Here is a 21,901-nt window from a genome sequence, read left to right on the forward strand (position 1 = left end):
CAGAACCCAGTATAATCTCCATCGTCGCTGGGGTACTCTCTGCGGATGAAAGAGACAATGCAGGATGGCAGCACGACTCTGTTCGACTTGCCCAGAATTTCTCCATCCAACAGCCACTCCAGCACGTGCCTACAAGAGACCAGCCTGAATTGCCTGAGAGATATAACAGCTTCGTTTAAATATGAATGGAACAATTAAGCAACCAGCTCTTGAAAGGCTGTTGAACAGTAAACAAGCTCAAGTAAACTCACTCATTAGACAACTTCCCCTCGCATCCTCTGGGCTTGCCATCTTCTTCCCAATTCTTCCTATCAACCCTGAAGAATGTTTGTAGGACTGCTGGATTGACCATTGCATGGAAGTCGTCCAACACAGTGATGCAAGAGGTGCTCTCCGCCATGCCGTTAAGCACCCTTACAGCTTACACACTGCTCGATTTCGTGGTTCGAATGTCACATAACATTGGTTAAGACGTACCGTACCTTACCTCGCATGGGCCTATGACAGCTTTGGTCTGTCCCTTAACCAATAATTTCAATGGATAAATCAACAGACCTGGCTTATTTTTTTCAAACTCGAGATTGCAAAGAGCCTATAGGCTACTACCTGCCTTCACATAAAAAGCACGTGCAACAAGATTGAAGCAGCGGAAAAGAAAACCTCTTTCCTCTAGGACAGTAGTCGGCAGCCTGCGGCTCCGGAACCGCATGCGGCTCTTTAGCTCCTCTGAAGCGGCTCCCTCCAGATTTGACATGATTTGGTATAGCCTATGCGTTCGACTGTGATAGGGGGAAAAAAAAACGGCATCAAAACGTTGTTTACTAGTTGTGCAAGATGATGCAGCAATGAGCCAACTCTGATCGAGTGATACTCTGTCAGAAAATAATAGCCTTTTACAATTTTTGTTATTAAATTTTTGACTATCAGGTCAGTTTACAGCTTTTGACGTGAACAGCATACCCTTGTTTATCAGTAGCCATGCACAAATAAAAAATAGAAAAGTTTTAGGCGAAAACAGAGATGTTACTCAGCATGGACAATTGGACATAAACATGAACTTTGCATTCAATGCAAATGATGTTGGCATTTCTGCATGCTTTAATAGCCTATGTGGGAAAAAACCCCAAAACAAATTACTTCAAAAGGCACTGTCAGAACAGCCATAGAGCATTAATTTTGCTGCACATTATCCCCTTTTGGAGATTAGATAAAGTAGGCAGTATTGGAACTTATGCAAAGATCGGAGCAGAGTAAGGAAGCTTTCAATAAATGGAAAACAGCCACATGCCACACCAATGCTGCTAGTTTTGTGGAAGCTCAATAGATTGTAAGCGAGGAAAGCCGTACACAGATAGAGATGACGGCATAAAAAAGAATTGTTCGGTAGCAAAGAAACTGTGGTCTGATCTACTTGAAACACATATATTACGTTTTGTGGCTCTCAGCTGGTCATTTCTGCCAAAATACGTAACAGAATCGCTCTCTTGTTAAAAAAGGTTGCCGACCACTGCTCTAGAACAAACACAACTAAAGGACTTGCAAAAGCGATTGTCGCTTCTGTCTGACTCCAACTGACGTCATAATCCGCGTGTTGCGCAATGCAATCCGCCATGGCAAGAACGTGGCCAAAAATACAAGCGCGTGGAAAACCATAGTTTTGATAATTTTTATTGAGATAAATATAGCCTTAAAAAGTAAGGGCGAGGTTGGTATTTATAGATTGAAACATGCTCTTTCAGATAAAGTGCGGTCAAAGTCATCGTGCAGTTGCACTTCAACCAATCAAGTATCATTGTGATATTGCAGTAATGCAAGATTACACATGTTGGCTGTCACATTGGTCTTAAATGTATAAAACGTAAGATGCACATATCTTCAGTACGGTATCTTAAAAACAACACTACAGGGTGAACAGAAAGTCGTTGGACTAACTTATAAACGATTTATTAATAGAAAATAAATATAATTTCATCAAAAAAGTATCACTAAGAAAGCTTTCATTACTAGGAATAAATTTATTTATTTATTTTCAATGTGGCCACCCTTCACTTGGATAATTATCAATTTTTTGCCGCAAGTTTTCGATATGAGGTAGACATTAACAAAGGCCGGAACATCCTGCCTCCGGCCAAAATCTTGCTTTCGGTACATCACTAAGGACAAGACGGTGCTCACACGGCCCTGCATCCAGTGCACACTCGAAAGTTTGGTGAAATGCTTGAAAGTTTCCATGTTTACATTGAGTGCCAAGGCGATCTTTCCCACACAATTTGATAAAAAAAATTGATGCTTCAATCGACAATCAAACTACAACCCAAGTTTTAACAACTGCCACCAAAGTAACAACATATTTTTTCAAAATACCGCAGTGTTTTGAGCTGATCAACCATTAATCACACTCCAATTTCAGCATGTTCCACATCTACTACTTAATGTGGAACATGCTGAAGTTTTTGCAGAGTTGGATATTTACCGCAACTCAATGGTGTAACATGGGCCTCTTGCCCGAACCACTTCTTACCAGTGCTTTCCCATGGCGCTGACAACTCTTTCTTCAATTGGTCGCCTGCAAGCTCCACATATAGGAATGCCCTGCTTGTCGTGACAAGGGAGGCAAAATAGTTCGCCTCTCAGCTCTCGTGCTTCTGAAGTAAGTTCTTTGCTGAAAACGAACAAAACAGTTCGATTGGTAAATGAGCCGCTAACAGAAAAGACACAATTACTTATATATTTTATCCGCACAAAAAATAACAATGTCAGAACGAAACCGCCCTTTCAACGGTCAGCTGAATAACGCCATGTCAAGTCAATAACGTCATCACTCCTAGTACAGGACCACTCCCAATAGTGTCACCATGCCAAAGTTTTAATATGCCTTTTCAACTCACCCACAGTTGTCACAGTTGAAGTGGAACGGGTGGTAGGGATCTCCCTTGAAGCGAAGAGGTTCGTCCTCAATGATGGTGCTGCATTAAAAAATGAGAGCTGTTTCATTTAACCGCTTTGAACCGTAAAGAACATTCGAACAGTATATTCAATTGTACGAAACAAATTAAGAAAAAAAACAACAAATGTACACAAAAATGTTTGCATCCCACAACAGAAATTAAGAAACTTACGATACAAATCTTTGTAAAACACTCACTGGCATTTATTGCAGACATATCTTCCCAGGCCAAGAGCCTTCTCTCTGTTATGACATGGCCTGCAAAGGCTTCTCCCAGCATTTTTAACAAAGCCAACGTCAGCCAAAGGAGTATCGCAGAGCTGACAGGTGAAGCATTCCGGGTGCCAGTTATTGTTCATGGCTTTGATCACACGGCCAATGATGAACTCCTCTGTAAAAGTAAGGAATGATGAAAATCAAGCAATTGAGTACTTGCAACGGTGAAGACTGTATCACACACGAGAGAGTAGTAAGACAGTGGCTATTTCGTTACTGAAGACTACTTGTTCGAAAAACTTTAAACTAGAGATGTACCGATGTATCGGTATCAGTGATATCGGCCATTTTTTTAGTATTGGTATCAGCAAAATTTGGCCGAAACTAAACATGTACAAAAAGGCGTTTACTGCGGATTTTCTACAGAAGCAAAGATATAGATTTTTTAAAAGTCGGTTAAAGATTAGAAAAAATTGACAAATTTCTCGATGACCAAGTTCATCAAGAAAATAGGACAAACTTATTTATACTTACCGCACTTTCCACAGCATGGAGCAAATAACATGTGGAAATCGTGCTCACAATACTTGACTCCTTCGAACTAAAAAAGGGACGGAAATGTGATGATTACATTCTTTGGTAATTTAGCAACGATGTTCACAAGATCAAGATCTTGCAGGATCCGCCGGATCTTGATTTTCGCGAAAGGTCAGGACCAGGACAGGATTTAAAAGCTTTTGCAGCAGATCAAAGGTTGAAAACAGCGTATAAAATTATTCATGAACTTAACAGATTTTATTCTTTGCATTTTATTCATAGCCTATATATGACATGAAGTGGGCTATAGTTCCGGTGTGCCCTGTGCGTCCGAGCAGGGGCGTAGCAAACAAAAATATGAGAGGGAAAATAAGTATCATTGCACATGTCAGGGATCCCGACGAGTTGGCGAAAGCGCAGTACCCAGCTGGGGTCTCTCCCATAAAATTTTGAATTAATTACTTTAAAATTGAGCATTCTGAGACTACTTGTAGCCAAAATCCATAGTAAAACTCCTTCAAGTGATGCTGTAACAGAAGGTGAAATGTTTATCCAAATATTTCAGGAGGGGGAGGGCAATCGATCTGCTACTATTCGGAGAATCTGGTTTGGAGAGGCCGATTCGGAGAAATCCAAGTTTGGAAAACGCCCTTTTCGGAGAATTCTAAACTTTCACAGCGGCATCTGTTTATTCAAAGGAATTAGTTTCTAGTACAGGTTAACCAAGTAAAGTGTCAACAAAAACTCAAAAAAAAAACAGTTATCTAAAGGCGTTTCATGATTAACTATAGGGGTTAATTAAATAAACTCTCAGCCCAAAAAAAAATAGTGGTCAACCAGTAACTAAGTAAACTGTCAGCGAATAAGTCTCAAGAAAAATAAATAAACAGTTATCAAAAGTTAAATGGCCTTCGAAATTACCATATTAGGCCGGCTTTCACAAGCCAACATTTCGCTATTTCATTGGTATTCGAAGTGTTTTTCTCTTCTCGCATTTGCAATATTTTTTCACAAACAAAGCAAAGTATGAATGTCGCTGTCGATCTATAAAAACTCCAAGACTAGCTCTACACCTACGTGGGAAGCAGTGCATCTAAATACAACTGCAAACATGTTTCAGGTCCTTGTTTGCGTTGTTCTTATCTGAGTAAACGCAAAAACACGATATCAATTAACGGATTTTTATAAACACAATGTTTAACAGATATTTTGTTTTGGCTGCCACGCGAGAGAATTTGGCCGCCAAGAAGCAGCTCTGATAGACCATGCTTCTCTAGAAAAATAAACGCTTACAGGACAGCTAGAGTAACCTAGATAGGCCTACATCGAATCCGACTCGATAGATTTCCGCCATACGAAATGAAGCAAACGCAAAATAAAGTTAATGTTTTGTTTGCGATCATATTATAGCCTCCCCATTAAAACGTACAGTTTTTTGCAGTTGTACTCTGTGTATATTTATTTTTCTTTGTCGGAGTGCAGAAGAAACGATAATGTGGAAATAAAAACAGTGACACAAACAAAAAAAAAAAAAGGTGACCAAGCCGTAATGATATAAGACAAGCATGCAAAGATCCAATGCCAAATTTCCCACCCATATTTGTTACGCATGAGTCATTACCACGGTCGACATATCAGTGGCGAATTTGGCAAACGCTTCCTTAAAACGTAATAAATAGGCCATTTTTACTTTGACCTACAAGAATTTTTTTTTTACTTTAATTTTTATCAAATTTTGACTTTATTTTGACCTAACGAAATTGTTTGTTTGTAGAGGCCACAGTTCTTTCTTGAATTTATACCAGTTACTCAAACATAATATCTTGTCGATTTCACACCCAAACGTGTTCAATAAAAGTTTGCTTTGATTGCGATGCTTGTTGTCGCTCCAATCCAGCTTGATAGCGCTTACTTTTCCTGTGGCTTTCAACAAAATACATTTTCTCGCACTTCACTATAAACTTGCAAAAATTGCACCTTAAATCGGGAGTTGCATTAAATTCACCAGGAAAATCTCGACCAATCTGCCTAACTTTTGCTGAAGACGATTTAGCTTGCTTAGGCAATTTTGTATTACAGAATGTCAGTAAGCTATTCCTGAAATCCAAACTGTTGATCTTCGAAAAAACCACGTTTGTGAAGAGGAAGTGTTTTATAAGAATTATTTAAAACGTAACAATGAATAAACAATGGACAACTTGCGATAAAAGTTACTGCTGATCCAAGTGGGCATTGTGATATATTTCCTGCTTTTATGGGTTAGCCTAATATGGTTTAATTGTGTCGCAGTTCTTGATTTAAAATGCTTTTATGAAGATTTTGACAAAAATTACTCTAAAAAAACACAAAAAGTTTGTTAAAAGCCATAATTTGACAAATTTTGACTTTATTTTGACCTATAAACTTCTTAGAAACAGTCCCCTAGGACCTAGGTGATGAAAACAACTTTTTTCTTTGATTCGCGGACAGACGAGGTCCTTAAAAAATTTTGACTTTATTGATTTTTGTGGGCCCTAGTAATAAATTAACTTTATTATTCCAGGCCAGCTTGTGGCTCAGGGTTGATCGGTTTAAACCAGGGCGGTTTAAACCGCCCGGTTAAAACCGGGCAGTTTTGACCATCTATTACTGGTCAAAACCCCTTTAGTGTATGAATCAAGTTGCTTTTCAATTGAATTAAAAATATTACCCTCCGTGTTTAGTAATGATGTTCAACTATATTTTGTTTTGATCAACAATAACCTAAATGCTGGATTTGAAACAAAAAATATTCAATTTCTCTGTTTATTTTTGATATTTCAAACAGTTGGTTCTTTTAATTATTGAGAAAATTCAAATTCTAAAAATAAGTTTCTGATGAACCAAAAAATGCTTGGTAGAACGATGAACCATTTACACAGCCAACTGAAGAACAAGAATTTATTCCAACAAATATTTTTTTTTATGAAAAACATTTGCCATCAATTTTGCCATAAAATTTGCGCAACATTTGCCCTCCCGTTGCGTAGCACATAAGACGTAGCACGACATGTAATTAAAGTAGTAGTCTTAACGCTGTTTGATGTCTTGTTTTTGGGAGCAAGTCTTTTAGGCGCAGACAGTTAGGCGCCGGTCAAATAGGCGCGCACACTGTGGCGTCTGGATATTTAGGTGCGGAGCACTGTGGCGCCCGTTCATTTAGGTGCTATTTGCACGAATGCACGTAGCAAACTTGCATCTAACTTTGACATGCCCAACCATCAGATATGTATTCAGCAAAGTTACGAAAATTTCTAGAAATCGTTCCTACAGTTTTCACTTATATTTTTCTAGGCAGCTGAACGTTCTTTAGTCGGTCTTAAATAGACCGTTTTTCTAACAATCAAATCCAAGCACAATATTCACACACATCAAAACCAAGCAAGAAACAAAAGATCTTACCTCGTAAAATAATCCTTCTGGAAACTTTTGAAAGCACTGAGCGCACACAAAGCATTCCTCGTGGTAAATTTCACCATTTGAGTTCACCATCTGCTCGTTGGCATTGAACCCAGCCCGGCACCGCACGCAGACTGCCTGCGACAGCTGGCTGGTCATGCTCACACTGAAATGAAAAACAAGAATTGGGGATTATATTTAAAAGAAAAAAAACTAATGTCTTAATACTACAGACCGAGCGGAATGGCCCATTTCGGTGAGTCCGATTCGGTGAGTCCGATCCCTATTCGGTGATTTTTTCATTTTTTTTTAATTATCGGGTACCGTAGCCTAATTATCATTGCCAAATTAGGGTTAGGGGTTAGGAACTCACCGAATCGGACTGTAGCAGACCCCAGACCGAGAGAGGTAAATCAACACGAGATGGTGCATTTTAAATCATGCTGTACGCATCCCCAACGATATTACAGTACCTATTTAGCCACAGTAGAATTTGCTGACTAATCCATTGCAGTAGAAAAAGACCTGCTTTGATTTGTGAAAAAGTAACTGAATTGAGATTACATTGTACTTGTAGCAATAACGTAGAAAGTCTGCACGAAACGATGAGATGTATAATGTTTCAATACAAACATATCCAGTTTCGGTTATTTAATAGAAGCACTTCTAAAAAATTGCAAATATTCACTGCGACATATATTTGATAAACCGATGTCCTACGTGCTTTATGGCTACTTAATATATGTGACTGGCATGTGAAGCAGTAACTAGCATCTAAGGCTTCATTCCGGACAGTAAAATCAACCATTTTTTACATTAATTCAAAGTCTGCAGACGTTGGAGCAATGTATAAAAACGGTTGATTTGCTGTCTGGATTTTGTGTTTGACATTATCTTTGGTCAATCCGAGACTCATCGTCAGTATAATGTTCTACTACATTGCACCAAAGCAAATCAGTAACATTTTCGGGTCATGGTTTGCCCAACCTGTACGGTATTTCAAAACCAATCGTGGCCATTCGTATACAAGCTACAAACAGCACATTAAAACCGGAAGTACCCGGCACGCGTTAACTCTTCTAGTCATGCATGGCAACCACAAACAATCTTGCATGATTGTATTGATTTTGTCTAGGGATGAGTTTCTTATTTGGCAGTTTAACTGCAGTAGACCTTCTGCAAACAAATTTACCAACTTCACATCATCAAGATAGATGAAGAAGAAAAACTAACCCCCAGCAAGTAATACAGCCCTACGAACCAAGCCTACCTGTCACCATTCGGCAATGCATCTTTACTTGGTTCAGTTCGTCGGCGAAACAGGTTTGAATCACTCAGTTCAAAACCACGCAAATGTGCGTTGTTTGACATTACGATATATTACAAATAGTTTTAACAGTCGAACGTTTTCGGCTTAACTCATTATCAGAAATCTGAAAATATTTATAAAATGCAATAAATTTCAACTTCATGAAGGTAAACTGACTATAAGCATCAAGAAATACGCAGCCATTAAAAGCAATAGTATGGAAAACGACAGACAGACGGAAAACAAATTACATTAGGAACTGGACTCTACACTCTATAGTCAATGATAAATCGAATGAATTTCAGACAGCGGCAAATCACATCCTATCATTTCAAACGAAAAATCAATTGCGTACTACATTCGTAAGTATTTTAAAGACTTCGACAAACACTTGACAGCGAAAGTGATTCTATCGGGCAGTAACTCCAGTAAATTATATGGCTTGGTAAAAGTGCACAAGGAAGTTAACCCTCTTCGGCCTGCGGTTTCTATTATAGGCTCTCCGGAATACGAACTGGCAAAAACTCTTAGATTAGATAGTATGATCAAGCCGTACATTCCAAATTCGTATATGCATAACTCCGCAAATCATTTTTTGGAAAAACTAAAAGACAATGATCCGTCTTCCGGACAAATAATGGTCAGTTATGATGTTAAATCTATGTATACCAACGTACATTTGAAAGAGACAGTTGACATCATTGCTGACTACATTTATTCGGAAACACAACCAACTCAATTGGCTTTCAAGCGTGACGTAATTTGTCAAGTTAATGAATTTAGCTACCGAAGGCATATTTATGTACAAAAAGCAATTGTTGAAACAAATTGACAATGTTGCCAGAGGATCCCCATTAGGCCTAACTATTACTAATTTTTTTCTGGCACATTTGGAAAAAAAGGTAAAGATGGTCCCATATATACTTGATTCAAGCGTTGGGTATGAGAAGATAAGGTTCTCATTGTACTAAGCGTTCGGCACTAAGGAGAGTAGGCCAGTTCCTTTCTCTCGGCCGCCTTTCCTGCAGCAAATATGCCCACCCAATTTATTACACCCTAGGTAAAGGTGAGTGAGAGCGTTTTCAACAACCAGCTGAAGCCGGGAGTCGAACCAGGTTTGCATAATTAGAAAGCCAACGCCTTATTTGTTGCGCCATTCCACCACCGTTTTGGATACATTTGGAAACAAAACAATTTAATAAGCATCTAGCATTTCACCCAAAGTTGTTCTTACGTTACATTGATGACATTTTTGCGGTATTTAATAAGGAGACCTCATGTGAAGCTTTTTTAGAATTGCCGAACTCTCAACACGAAAACATCAAATTTACAATTGAAATAGCACACAAAACCTTGCAATTTTTGGACGTAGAAATTAAAGTTAATGGCACTGGATCTGATACTTGGGTTTGGCGCAAACCAACCCATACTGGTTTGTTTTTAAATTTTGATGCATTATGCCCATGGAAATCTGGTTTGATCATGTGCCTATTAGCTCGGGCTAAAGTGATTTGTTGTACTGATGCTCTGTTTTGATATTGAAACAGAGAAATTAAAACACATTTACAAACTTACATGTATCACGTACCCTGTGGTGCAAATTCTTTTGTAGTTACGTAGTTGCCTTTTCCTAATGTACAGTAATTTGTTTGCCGTCTGTTTTACTATTGCTTTTAATCGCTGCGTATTTTTTGATGCAAATAGTCAGTTAGCTAGTTACCTTCATAAAAATGAAATTGATTGCATTTTATGAGTATTTTCAGATTTCTGATGAGGGCTTAAGTTAAGCCGAAAACTCGACTGTTAAAGCTATTTGTAAATATGTAAAATACATTGTTATAATGCTCAACCCTGTTGTATTATTGTGTGTTGCCTGTTTTTGGTACAAGAAAGAAAACTCTCTCCCGAAACTATATTACAATAATTGGAAAAACTTGAAACAAGTAAAGCAGCTATACTGAGGACAGGTCAGAGACAGACCGTCGCCTTCGTGATATATTCCAAAATTCAGCTTTGTCACTACAAATGCTGCTCTCTCACTTGGACAAAAGTAGCTCACACATTACTCTTGTGTTATAACTCAGTAATTCTACAGCTTTTCACACTTGGTGCAATGCCAGCATTCTACTTGAAAATATGCAATTCATCTACGGTGCCTCATATGTCAGAAGGTTTTCTATAAACTTAAAAACACCTTTACCGTGTACCTATCTTTCCAACGTTTGCAGACGTTGAATCAATGCAAAAAGCTGATTTGCTGGCTGGGAAAATACGTTTCATATTAGTTGAATGTATTCACGAATATAGGCTTCGATATTAGCATATTTTTACTGCGGGCAAAATTATTACCGACGTAAAAACTTTGATCACGTTTATTTTCGGTAATTCAAACTGCATTTTTGGTTTAATGATTTCTTAACGATTCCAAAATTGCATGTGCTTGTTGAGCAATAATAATAACTCACGAGACAAAATAACTGCTTATTGGGAAATAATATTGACTGCTCAGTAAGCAAAAAGAACGATCAATTTTACGATTTTTGCGTGTATAATCGTTTTTGATACATAACATGTCATGATCGTTTAACTGCAACAGTGTTACTCCGCCCTTTAGGCGTTGTTAACGCAAGAAGATCGTTGTATTCGATCTCAAACCTTAGCGCCTGCATAAAATAGTGGTGTAAGGTTGGCTTGGTAATGATAGCGGTTATAGAGGTCGTTAATGCAGGCAACTGATCACACAAAAAACAATACTAACAGAATAAAACACAAAAAGAAAGTAAACATGCTCGAAAAGTAGAACGCAATACACCCATCGCCAACGGCAGTGGTAAATCTTCATGGTTTAACAGTAATTTGCATAAGGACAAGGTAGCCTAACCATTTTTAAATTGCGTGACGTTTTCGGCACTCAAATCGAAAAACAAATGTAGAGAACGTCTGAACTGCATTATTTATGTTTGCGACCAAAACTACAAAACATCTTTTGTCGTTTTTTAATCTAATTCTCAATCGTACATTTTATTGGCCTAGTTTTGTTTGAAATCGATGGTTTTGATCTTTCTATCGAACAATCACGTCAGGAGTTACAGTTTTCCCTTTAAACCACCGGAAACACTCTTTCACGTCAGTAAGTCAGCTCTATTTTATGTCTGCAGGTGTTAAATCAGTGTAAAAAGGGTTGATTTGCTGACTGGGTTTCTGTGATCAATACGTTTTCAAAATTTACGTCGGCACTTTTTTGCCGACGCATTTTATATTTTGTTTAGATTACTTCGGCATTTACCTCGCCAAATTCAAACGTTACCAGTAGAGTCAAAACCGTGTTTAAGGAATAGATCAAATAATTTGATTTGTATAGTAAACAAAACATCTATATTTAGTTATTTACGCTATTGGCGATCACAAAATTGTACATTTATTGGAACAACATCCCAGTTCTCCAGCTCACAAACTACAAAGGTTGTTTTTATAGCCTATTGCTTCTACAACTGCAAACGTTGAGACGATACACACGAACAACTTGATGGATTTGATCTTTAACCTCGGACTGGAACAGCTTCTTTGTGAGCTTGATCTTGGCAACAATTATGGATACTCAGGACGCGGGATTGTCATTTTACAGTTTCAACTACCTTCGTTGAGAATTGAAATTGTTAAGGTCACTTCGACTCTCCTGATCAAACATTAAAATGAAGGTTAAAGGTTATGCTAACGCTCAGGCGCGGATTTATGGGGGGGGCCCAAGGGGCCCGGGCCCCCCCCGAAATTTTGTGAGAAATTGTTGAATGGTTTGATATGCTTCTAAACAGCTTCGATATGCTATTAGTCCCACAGCTGACTTACAACCCCCCCTTTGGCACGCGTGTGACGTCACGAGATTAAGAATGATGCTTTCAGTCTCCATGTCTCTAAAACAAAGTGTGCCTAATTTTAAGCGAAACTGTATTAAAAGAGCGAGTTTTGCCAATACCAAACATTCAAACATCTCAGCCAGGAATTAGCAACAAGAATACATAGATGCTTAGCTTTATTACCGAAAAAATGCCGAAGAAAACATGATCTTATCCTTTTGCTATGCCACCGGACGGCTCGGGTTCCAAATAGCGACTGTCAGAACAGCGACTGTCAATAGAGCGACCACACGACAGCGATTCATTTAAAACAGCGACTGTCAATAGAGCGACTACACGACAGCGATTCATCAAAAACAGCGACTGCCACAACAGCGACCTCACTTCTTTTATTAAATCCAAGTTTTGACTTTTATTAAATCCTATTCATGAAGTTTGACTCTGTCGAAGCTGGTATACAAGTCTCCGCCTTAGTCAAAACTAACACATTGAAATTGACCAAAAATGTAAAATAAAACTTTGTAAAAAGCAATTAGTACAACATATAAAATACAGACACAGGAGCTAGTATTCAAGTCTATGCACCAGTCAAAATGCCATGACGTCATAGATTGGAATTGACCAACAAATAGAGGGTGAAGTAGGTACATATAGTGCCTTCACTACTTTACCTTTGCTTTGCTATTTTCTAACCCTACAAGTTAAGGTTTAAGATGACAAAATAGCAAATGAAAGTTACAGCAGCAAAGGCATAAAACAGCTTTTGCCTGGATGGTATTCACACACTTCACCCTATATTTGGTCGATTCTGACTCATGACGTTTTTGACCAAGAAGCTGAGCATCTGTACTTCCAATACCTTAGCCTACTAATTCTAACTGTAAACTTGTAAACTAAAACTACCCTAAAAATACTTTACAAACTTTATCACAGATCAACTAGACTAGGCAATCATTGTCAAGCTGGTGCCATGGCGCCTACAATAAATAAAATTCAAAAATATGCCACAAAGTGTTATGTCGCTATCATAACAGTCGCTGTTTTAATGCAGTCGGCATTTATACAATCGCTGTTTGGAATGTCGCTCACTTCATTACGTCGCTATTATGAAGTCGCCATTATGACAGTCGCTGTTTTGACAGTCGCTATCCGGCCTGGATGCCCACCGGACAGCACCATTTTACAGGAATATTTATACCCATATTTTTGTTGAAAATGCTCTCAGAATGCACCAAATTCAAAGTAATTTTTCAAAATTTTCTGGGGGAGGTCCCCCAGACCCCCCGCCACTGGGTGTCGCCTTTGGCGAACACGCCGTCGGGCTTCGCCGCCGGCCGTCAAAACCCCCCAAATTCCTGGCTACGCCACTGATTGTTCATAGGCTATCTGTTTACTTTTTAATTCATTTTCAAATTTTCTGGCCCCCCCCAAAAAAAATTCCTAGATCCGCGCCTGCTAACGCTAATACTACATTTAGAAACTTAAGACCTGGAAATTACGTCTCAAAACAATCTCGAGAGGTGGGTTGCTTTGTTGGTTTTAATCTCGGACAGATAAAGCCTCTGATAGTAGCCTACCTCACGGACTAACAAGCAAATGCAGAAATAACAGTTGGTAGTCTCAGATGAAATAACATTTCAGATACAAACGTACAAGATAAACTAACGCCTGCCCATTGCCCAAATAACAACACAACGCTGTTGCTGAAATGTAAATAGCGTAAATTCGTATTAGGCTACATTTAGTAGATTACAAAAAAGACCAACTTTGGCGCCTTTTCAGTTTATTGCAACGAAACATGATATCGATATCAACACTGCCTCGTCTAACTGGGTAAGAACATTAGAAGTAGATCAGCATAGATTTGGCCAAATTCTAAATCAACATCGCTGTAGCAGAACAAATATTTGGTTCTGGAGAAAAAGCACAAAGCCTTGGCATTCCTATCATGCCGCTCCGCTTCAACAAACCTTTGACGTCACAACAGAAAAAATACAGCCAACCAAACATTATTTTGCCTCGGGGCTTAATTACCCAATAAACTGAGCAACTAAATTAATTCTGTTCTAAACCGTCACCAATCCTTTAGAAAATTTAGATAACAGTGTATTACATTTAATAAAGCCGGATAATGTTTTTTTAAATAGAGTTTAGCAGTTGTGCTTTATCACACAAGAGACTAATTAAAAGTTTAGAGGTCAGCTAACCAGTGAAGAGCAACGTGGTCCAGGTGGACCACAAGTGGTCCACAGAAAATTTTCGGTGGTCCACGGATAAAATAATTAAAGACACACATATTGTTATTGTATTGTACCAATGCTAAGTTATTAGCAATTTAACTCCGTATTCACTGTGCTTGTGACATATCATTGGCCCCGAACAATATTATAAATATGTGTTTACGATTTCTTGAGGAATCCCCATGTTTCGCTTTTGGTTACGATCAGTTGTTTGCTATTTTTTCCCGAGCTACTGAGAACTGAGATGAGTTGAAAGTGCTGAATAGTTACTAGTTAGCGGATAACATAACGATATTGTTAAAAGTAACTGACTGAGTAATAGAGCAGAAGACTGATTATCTTATATGCCGCTGAAGTATATTCATGTGAGGCTGGATTTTCTGTTATTAATGACATTTTTTGTAAAAAAAGAAACCGACTTGATATTAATAAGCGTGGTACAGTAAGATTAAGATTGAATCAAACTTGTACTTGTAATTATGACTTAATGTGTGACAAATATCAAGAACAAGGCAGTCACTGACGTAAAATTTTATGATATTTGGTCAATTGCTACTTATAAATATTTGGTTAAATTTATTACTTATAAATATGTTGTTTTTCTAAACATAAGCCACAATTATAAATCTGATATACAAAAAAAGGCTATGGTCCACAGATATTTCTAAAAAAAAATTATGGTCCACAGTCACAAAAAGGTTGCTCATCACTGAGCTAAGCTACACCCTGAAGTTGTTTTTGACTGCAGCAATTTTAATTTTGCTGTTTCAAATTGCAGCTTTTTACAAAAACAATTGAATCCGTAAGAATTGTAGAAAAGGGTTGTTTCTGCGCTGAGCAAAATGTGACATACTAAAAAAAAAAAAACGGTAATCTAATTCTACATACAAATTACAAACCGCCTCAATCGATAATAATACTGCAATCTTAGCCGTTATTATGCCTTACGAAAACTTTCTCTCACTTAAATGTATTCTGTGATATTCGCCGCTGAACTTATTAATGTTGCTTTACAAATCAATGCAGGCTTAACAGTCAAGCAAGAAATTGAAATATCTCCGCTTCAGCTGACAAGCAAGTATAAAAATACTACAACCAAGAAAAAAAGTCAACACTATCTGTATAATGCCAACTCCCGAGGCGGTTATTAAAAAAACGCAATTCTTGAGTGACTTCAGAGAGTGTTGATGATTCAAAATGATATTGAAACACAACAAAACTGTCGTTAATGTAACGTAAGTTCTAAACATATGAAACTTTGAGAAAAAAACAAAAGTGAGTTTTACAGCCAATGAAAGAACCGCATTTTGGTCCATAGAATAAACCACGTACTGGAAAACAGCACATTGCAGTTAGAAACTACTAAACACAGAATAAGCGTAACACTTCAGCATCGAGTTTTATTTGATGCTGAACAATATTGGAGGTGTTAGAAACAACGTATTTCGAAGTGAAATGTCATTAAACGAAAACTGTTTTTGTTTTGTTTCGCATAAAAAAAGAGCGTTTCGAACACGTCTAATGTCCATTTTAACGTAATAAAATTTCAAATATGTACTATGTCGTAAAAAGCGAGAACTAAGTTAGAGCAGTATTCCACTGAAACATTTCTGCCTTAACCCTATTTCCTGTGACGTATTTTGGCCAGTTGACTTGCGGAGGGGGGGGTCGGTTCGACACTATCACTTTCAGCTCGTGTAACTCAAAAACCACGCAAAATAGATCAATCAAATTTTCACATGATGCAGATAATTTATCTGACAACATAGCATCGAAAATCTTTTGCAATTTGTTCAACAGAGTAACTTGAAAAATCAAATAATTTGATGGTTGGTCATATTTTTTTATTTGACTTGAGAAATCGTTTCTTAATTACTTTATAATTGAGTGTGACGGGATAATTCAATTGTGTTGGATTTTAATCTCTTACGCGTGGACATCGTCCACGCTTCAATGAAATCGTAATTGGCGTCTGACTTGCGTTTGCTTGTTGTTTTGCCCGAGGCATTGCAAAAATCTTTCGCTTTGTCTCAACATTTGCAGAGAATGAGACATAAACTGTTTCAAGTCATTTTTGAGCCATATGTTATAGTCTACACATTTTCAAATGTACTGTCATCGCTTGATATTAAAACTAAATCAAGCAATGAGCTTTAGTAAACATTTTATTTGTAACAATTGTGTTCAGTTCAGTTTTCTTTTTACACTCATACTGTCCAATTTGGTTATACATGATCAAGAAACACTTTGCAGTTTACAGCACATCCCAGGGAGCTATTTATTTGTTTTTAACATTGTTTCAACGTCTAGAGACGTTGAATCGATGTAAAAAGTATCTGATTTGCTTTCTAGCTAGCGGTTGATACAGAAAAGTAAGTTAGCCTATTGTTGTCACATGGTGTTTGAACCACAACCTATCCAAAGGTAGTTACTTGCTTCGATAGGAGCTCGTTCCAACTTGGACCTTCATGCACTTCAAAAACAAAAAGTGTCTAGAACTCCTGACTGATAAACTATGTCACGATGCATTACAAAAGTGATATGTTTCCATACTTACCAACAATGATTACTTTGAATGAAATAATTTTGCAAACAGTTTTGATAAAGTGTAGTGACAATAATCGTTTAGTCAAATCGTATTGGTAGGCTATAGAAAAGGTCGTTTGTACATTGCCAAAGGGAACTCCCGTTCTGCGTGACAAACTCAAAGTCGTGGCATAACGATAGGAAAAATAAATACATTTAGCAAGATATCAAATCTTGCAAAAAAAATCTTTTTTAGGTTGATTGTTATTATCATACAAAAAAAATCACTAAAATTTTGACTTTTTTCTTCGGCAAAATTGAAGGTTTTTGATATTTTGAAAATGCACGTTTGTGTCTAAACGATTGAAATGGCTTTTTTATGTTGTCAACTAGATTTGCAAGATAAGGTTTTCTACATGTTTTTCTAATTTGTTGGACATGCATTTTGTGTCAAGCTATTTCTTACGCATTAGAAAATTTCTTTCTCTTCAAATTTTGAAATAACATTTTAGATGCAGTTTGCTGTTGACGGCATTACTGCAAAAGCCATCTTTTGTAATTGATACATAACCAAAAACAAAAGGCGCATAAACTACTGCTGGCTGATAGACCACGTAACAATACATCATAATGATGTTTTTCCGAACCAAAGACCCAGAAAACCAATTTTGTTGTATATTAGTTCAGACGTTGAACCAATGACAAAAAGTGATTTGCTGATTTGAAACAAAGTGATTGCTGTTCCCAATGTGCAAACCTTTTGATAAAAGTAATCAAGTTTTGGCCACAGCTTTCTGGTCCACTGAGGCTACTCTGGTCAATCGACTCACGTTGCAAATAACTTATCGACATTATTGGGTAGGCTCACACTGAAGTTGTTTTGTGTAAAGTCTTGCTTGTGAAAAAGTCGAAGTAAAAACACAAAAATAAAGTAAGTTATATTTACAAAGTATTATATTCTTGAATCAACCACAGTTTTTAAAAAAAATAGTTTGAACAGGTTTCATGTAATAGAAACTACAATTGATATCATCGCGAAGGATCAAATAGCTGTGAAAATCACCCAGAGAAACAATTGTTTGTTATGATTTTCATTTTTCATCATGCAAACCAAGGTGAACCTCAATATCATATTTTTATGCCAAACGATAAAAATCGTTTTTATTTTTTTTAGTTACTTTTAGGAGACAAGGAAAACAATCCGTATAAAAAATAATTCAATTCAACATATTTCCCTTATTTTGTCAGATATGTATTTCGTGCAACAATTTTTTAGAAAAATTGCTGAGTATGGTATCGCGTTTTAGATGCAGTCAGAGAATGCAACTTCGCGGTTGATGGCGTTATTACAAAAGCCAATCTTTTGTCACGGAAATGTATTCGAAAACAAAAAGGCTCAAAAGCGGCTGACTGATAGGTTACGTTGCGATACGTTACAAAAACAAGGCATTGATTTCAGATTCTTTCAACCAAGCAAACAACTTTGCTCCAAATGACATAAACATCCAAATTTATTGAGAAAATGATATATGCCTACACCTTTTTGAGGTAAGCTTTTGTGAAAATAAGCTTTTGAAGATCAACATTTGAAAACAAAGTTTGAAATTATTGAGTTGGTCCTAATAGTGTTTCTGCTGAGATATATCAAACTTTTCAATTCTCGTAGAGAAAAAATAATTTTGTAATCTCTCAAGCAACTGCAAAATTACCATTTAGGTAAAGATTCATTGCTGACAATACAGTATGTGCAATGTTTGTCAAAGCACAACAATTTCGCTGCGCGTGTTTTTCCACAAAAGCAGAGCAGTTTAGATAGACGATGTCAAGTTCTTTTCAGTATCCTTCAATCTCTCGTTTTTATAAAAACGTTTTAACAACATCCATAAATATTTATGTGAATATAAGTGTACCGGTACATGCAGAAGTTTATTGGCGGGTCAAAAACTCACTCCTTGTTGCTTTCCGACAAGAAATCAACAAAAAACTTCCCACATCAGTTTGTTTGTTTTGTGAGATAGACTGAGTTTTGTCAAGAAATTTTCGTACGGCTTCTTGTTATAAGTTAGAAACAAAATGTATTGGCCATAGAAAACTATGTAAAATTACATCTTTTTCAGCATGGCTTATCGTATACTTACTCTCTGATATAATTTCAAAGAAACCCAGATGTAATTAAAAGATTAATCAAAGCAACTCAAAACTCGAGTTTGCAAACAAAAGGCGGAATCATTACGGTCGAATGCTTTACAACAAAGCCAACTCACGAAATATCTGCGTCGCAGTTCCACGCACGACGGCGCTCAGTAATCCTATTAATCCGTATAATTAGAAAACAAAAGGACTAGCTAGTAGCAGGCTAAAATATCCGAGTATGTTATGAAAATCATGTCATATCTCTAAAACTATAGACAATAGCAATGTCATTTAAAGCGGAATAAATACTTGAATAATTTTTAGGAAAAGTCAAAAAATTTCAAAGGTGTGGATTGCGTAGTTCTTTAGTGATATTGCTTTGAAAAGCGCCAAGTCCCACCCGACCCCCCCCCCCCCCACAGGACAAAGGGTTAATCAGAACAAATCAAACATCATTATTTATCTTCTACAAATAACCAAGCTCGAATCCTCCGATATGTCTCCTTAAATATTTTCCTGTGTCTGAACTAGTACAACGTCAAAAGACGCCAGAAACTGTTGCTGTTAGTCAGATTTGGTCAGAAAGATTAAAAACAGTTGGGTAAATGTCGTTAAGAGTTGAGACAGCGCTATCAGGGAGGTAAAACTGTTTGTGGGCCTACCTTAAAAGGGCTAGAACTAAACATGGGATATTCTTAAAAGCTTTACAGTAAATCTTTAATAGTGAAATTGTAACGTTGTATTATGACTTATCAAAATATTTAACAACGAAGCCTAATCTCTTTTAAAGACCTCATGCGTTTTTGGTATAGACAACAAAACTGATTACCTTCTTGCGTGTGTGCTTCAATTAACGTTGTGATTTGAACACACAGTTAATTTAGGTAATATGCTGTATGCGACTGCGCACTGGCAATTCATTGCTAAGTGCCAACCGAGTCCACTGCTAGTCCAATGAGTGCGTTATTAGTTCACCGTTGTTTGCGGTTACTTCCTTTTTTAGTTGACAATCAGGCTGTCAATATTAAGCTATATTTCATATGTATCTCATAGACAAACACAATATAACTTTTAAGAAGTAACAATAAAGCAGGATGTTTTCTTTGGCTTCTGAAGATTTTTTCAATAGACTACGGTATATTTAATACAAAACCTCTACTTTTTGAAATGTTATTTGTAAATGTCAATGTAACATCTTGCACAAGTTAAAACCTTGTCATTAGCAACTACAAAAATAAAACTCTTGTACGTTAAGGTCATAGGAACCCTCCTTGAAAAGCAGTTGCTCTCCTGCTACAAGATTTGGATTGACAAACAGTCAACACAGGTGGGAGTAAATTGAACAACTTTTCCGTTATCATTGTAGTCCCGCCTTAACAAACAAACAGGGGGACGAAAGCAAGTACCTCCACGTGGTCGTCCCCGCAAGTACCTACTTTGGGAAACTAAACTTGCTACAACTGTCGCTATAAAAGTCAACATGCGGAAGAACAATCATCAGAATGGTACCCCCAGACCAAGCACAGCGCCCTTGTCAGGGCGAACAGCACCAGCTGTTGTAGGTCAAGGAGTGACCATTCTGCAACTAAATGTTGAAGGCATCACCAACACAACACGAGAGAAGAACAAACAAACCGTTAAACTTTCACGAACGGCAAGGATAGTTGAAGTAACCACACAAAATATTCAGAAGACAGTGACACAGAAAAAAAGTGTGATAAAAATAGAACTTTTACAAAACGCAATGCTATTCTTACAATAAGCATTCACAAAGTAACGTGTCCTGGTACAAGGACAAGAAAACGTTTTGGAATTCTACATATCACAACTGTTTGATCTAATCTCTGACAACCTCTCATAAAACACGTCGTTAGTGGTTTGTTCTATATTACGACACTTAGTGAAACACACAGCTTCACTGTGACCATGCAGCGTCATATTTGCCAAGCACGCCTTGCTTAAAACAACAGGAATTTCCAAGTGTAACATCAACTTTGGCGGTAAAAGTTGTTATAACCCTGTCATCACTACCGCTTCTTTTGCGAATGGCTGCTTCCACTCCGTGTTTCAATAATTCGCCTTGAATTGCTCTGTAGTTGTGTAATTGAAAAAAAGTATTGACAGCAAGCATTTTATTTTTTAACTAACCTGCAAAATATAATACATACTCCTGCACTGAGGAGGCTGGAAGGGCGAAACGGTGTGCACTGTCTACAGTTATGAACGCTCTTGGCTTATGCCGATTGAGCACTTCACTGGAGGCACCTTGCTGTGCATTGCGCAAAGCTCACTGCTTGCAGTTTGAGCCCTTGGCGGTAATATCATTGGCAAGGTTGGCGGTAGTACCATTTTTTGGAGCTTGGATTCCACACATGGGAAAAGGTCACACAGAGGTATGTTATATCTCCGAGGCCATATCTACTGCACTGAGGAGGCTGGAAGGCCGAAACGGTGTGCACTGTCTGCAGGTACAACTACTACTATACGTATACACTGTTCATTTATATACCTACTGTAAAAGTAGAGCTCGGCTTAGCATTGCGCTTGGCATTAAGCATTATTAATACCACATACTTAAATCAAATATAGTTATTACTCTCTAGTCTAAACCCTTGACAGCTTGTTTTACCTAAAAGGAGGATCATCAGAAGGTCATTATTCAAATAGAATCCAAATACTTACATATTTTAATACTAAGTTTCAGAAATTTTGTGGTGAATAT

At 37.4% G+C, this 21,901-nt stretch overlaps 1 protein-coding gene across 3 annotated transcripts in view; it reads right to left on the bottom strand.

Annotated features, from left to right (window-relative positions):
* Window positions 1-21,901, bottom strand: part of LOC145765257 (LIM and senescent cell antigen-like-containing domain protein 1) — a 50,616-nt gene that overhangs the window by 5,522 nt on the left and 23,193 nt on the right. For 2 of the 3 annotated variants that reach the window (XM_082577051.1, XM_082577049.1), the window contains exons 2-6: window positions 7,121-7,283; window positions 3,698-3,764; window positions 3,146-3,338; window positions 2,889-2,966; window positions 2,522-2,662 (exon numbers count right to left, since the gene is read on the bottom strand). In XM_082577051.1, coding sequence (XP_082433177.1) covers window positions 2,522-2,662; window positions 2,889-2,966; window positions 3,146-3,338; window positions 3,698-3,764; window positions 7,121-7,276 — 635 coding nt within the window. In that variant the 5' untranslated portion in view covers window positions 7,277-7,283. Of the gene's footprint in view, window positions 1-2,521; window positions 2,663-2,888; window positions 2,967-3,145; window positions 3,339-3,697; window positions 3,765-7,120; window positions 7,284-8,387; window positions 8,537-21,901 lie in introns of those variants that run through there. The other variant, XM_082577050.1, reaches the window with a different exon arrangement.

Source organism: Aplidium turbinatum, chromosome 2 (assembly GCF_918807975.1).
Source record: "Aplidium turbinatum chromosome 2, kaAplTurb1.1, whole genome shotgun sequence".
Lineage (NCBI taxonomy): Eukaryota > Metazoa > Chordata > Ascidiacea > Aplousobranchia > Polyclinidae > Aplidium > Aplidium turbinatum.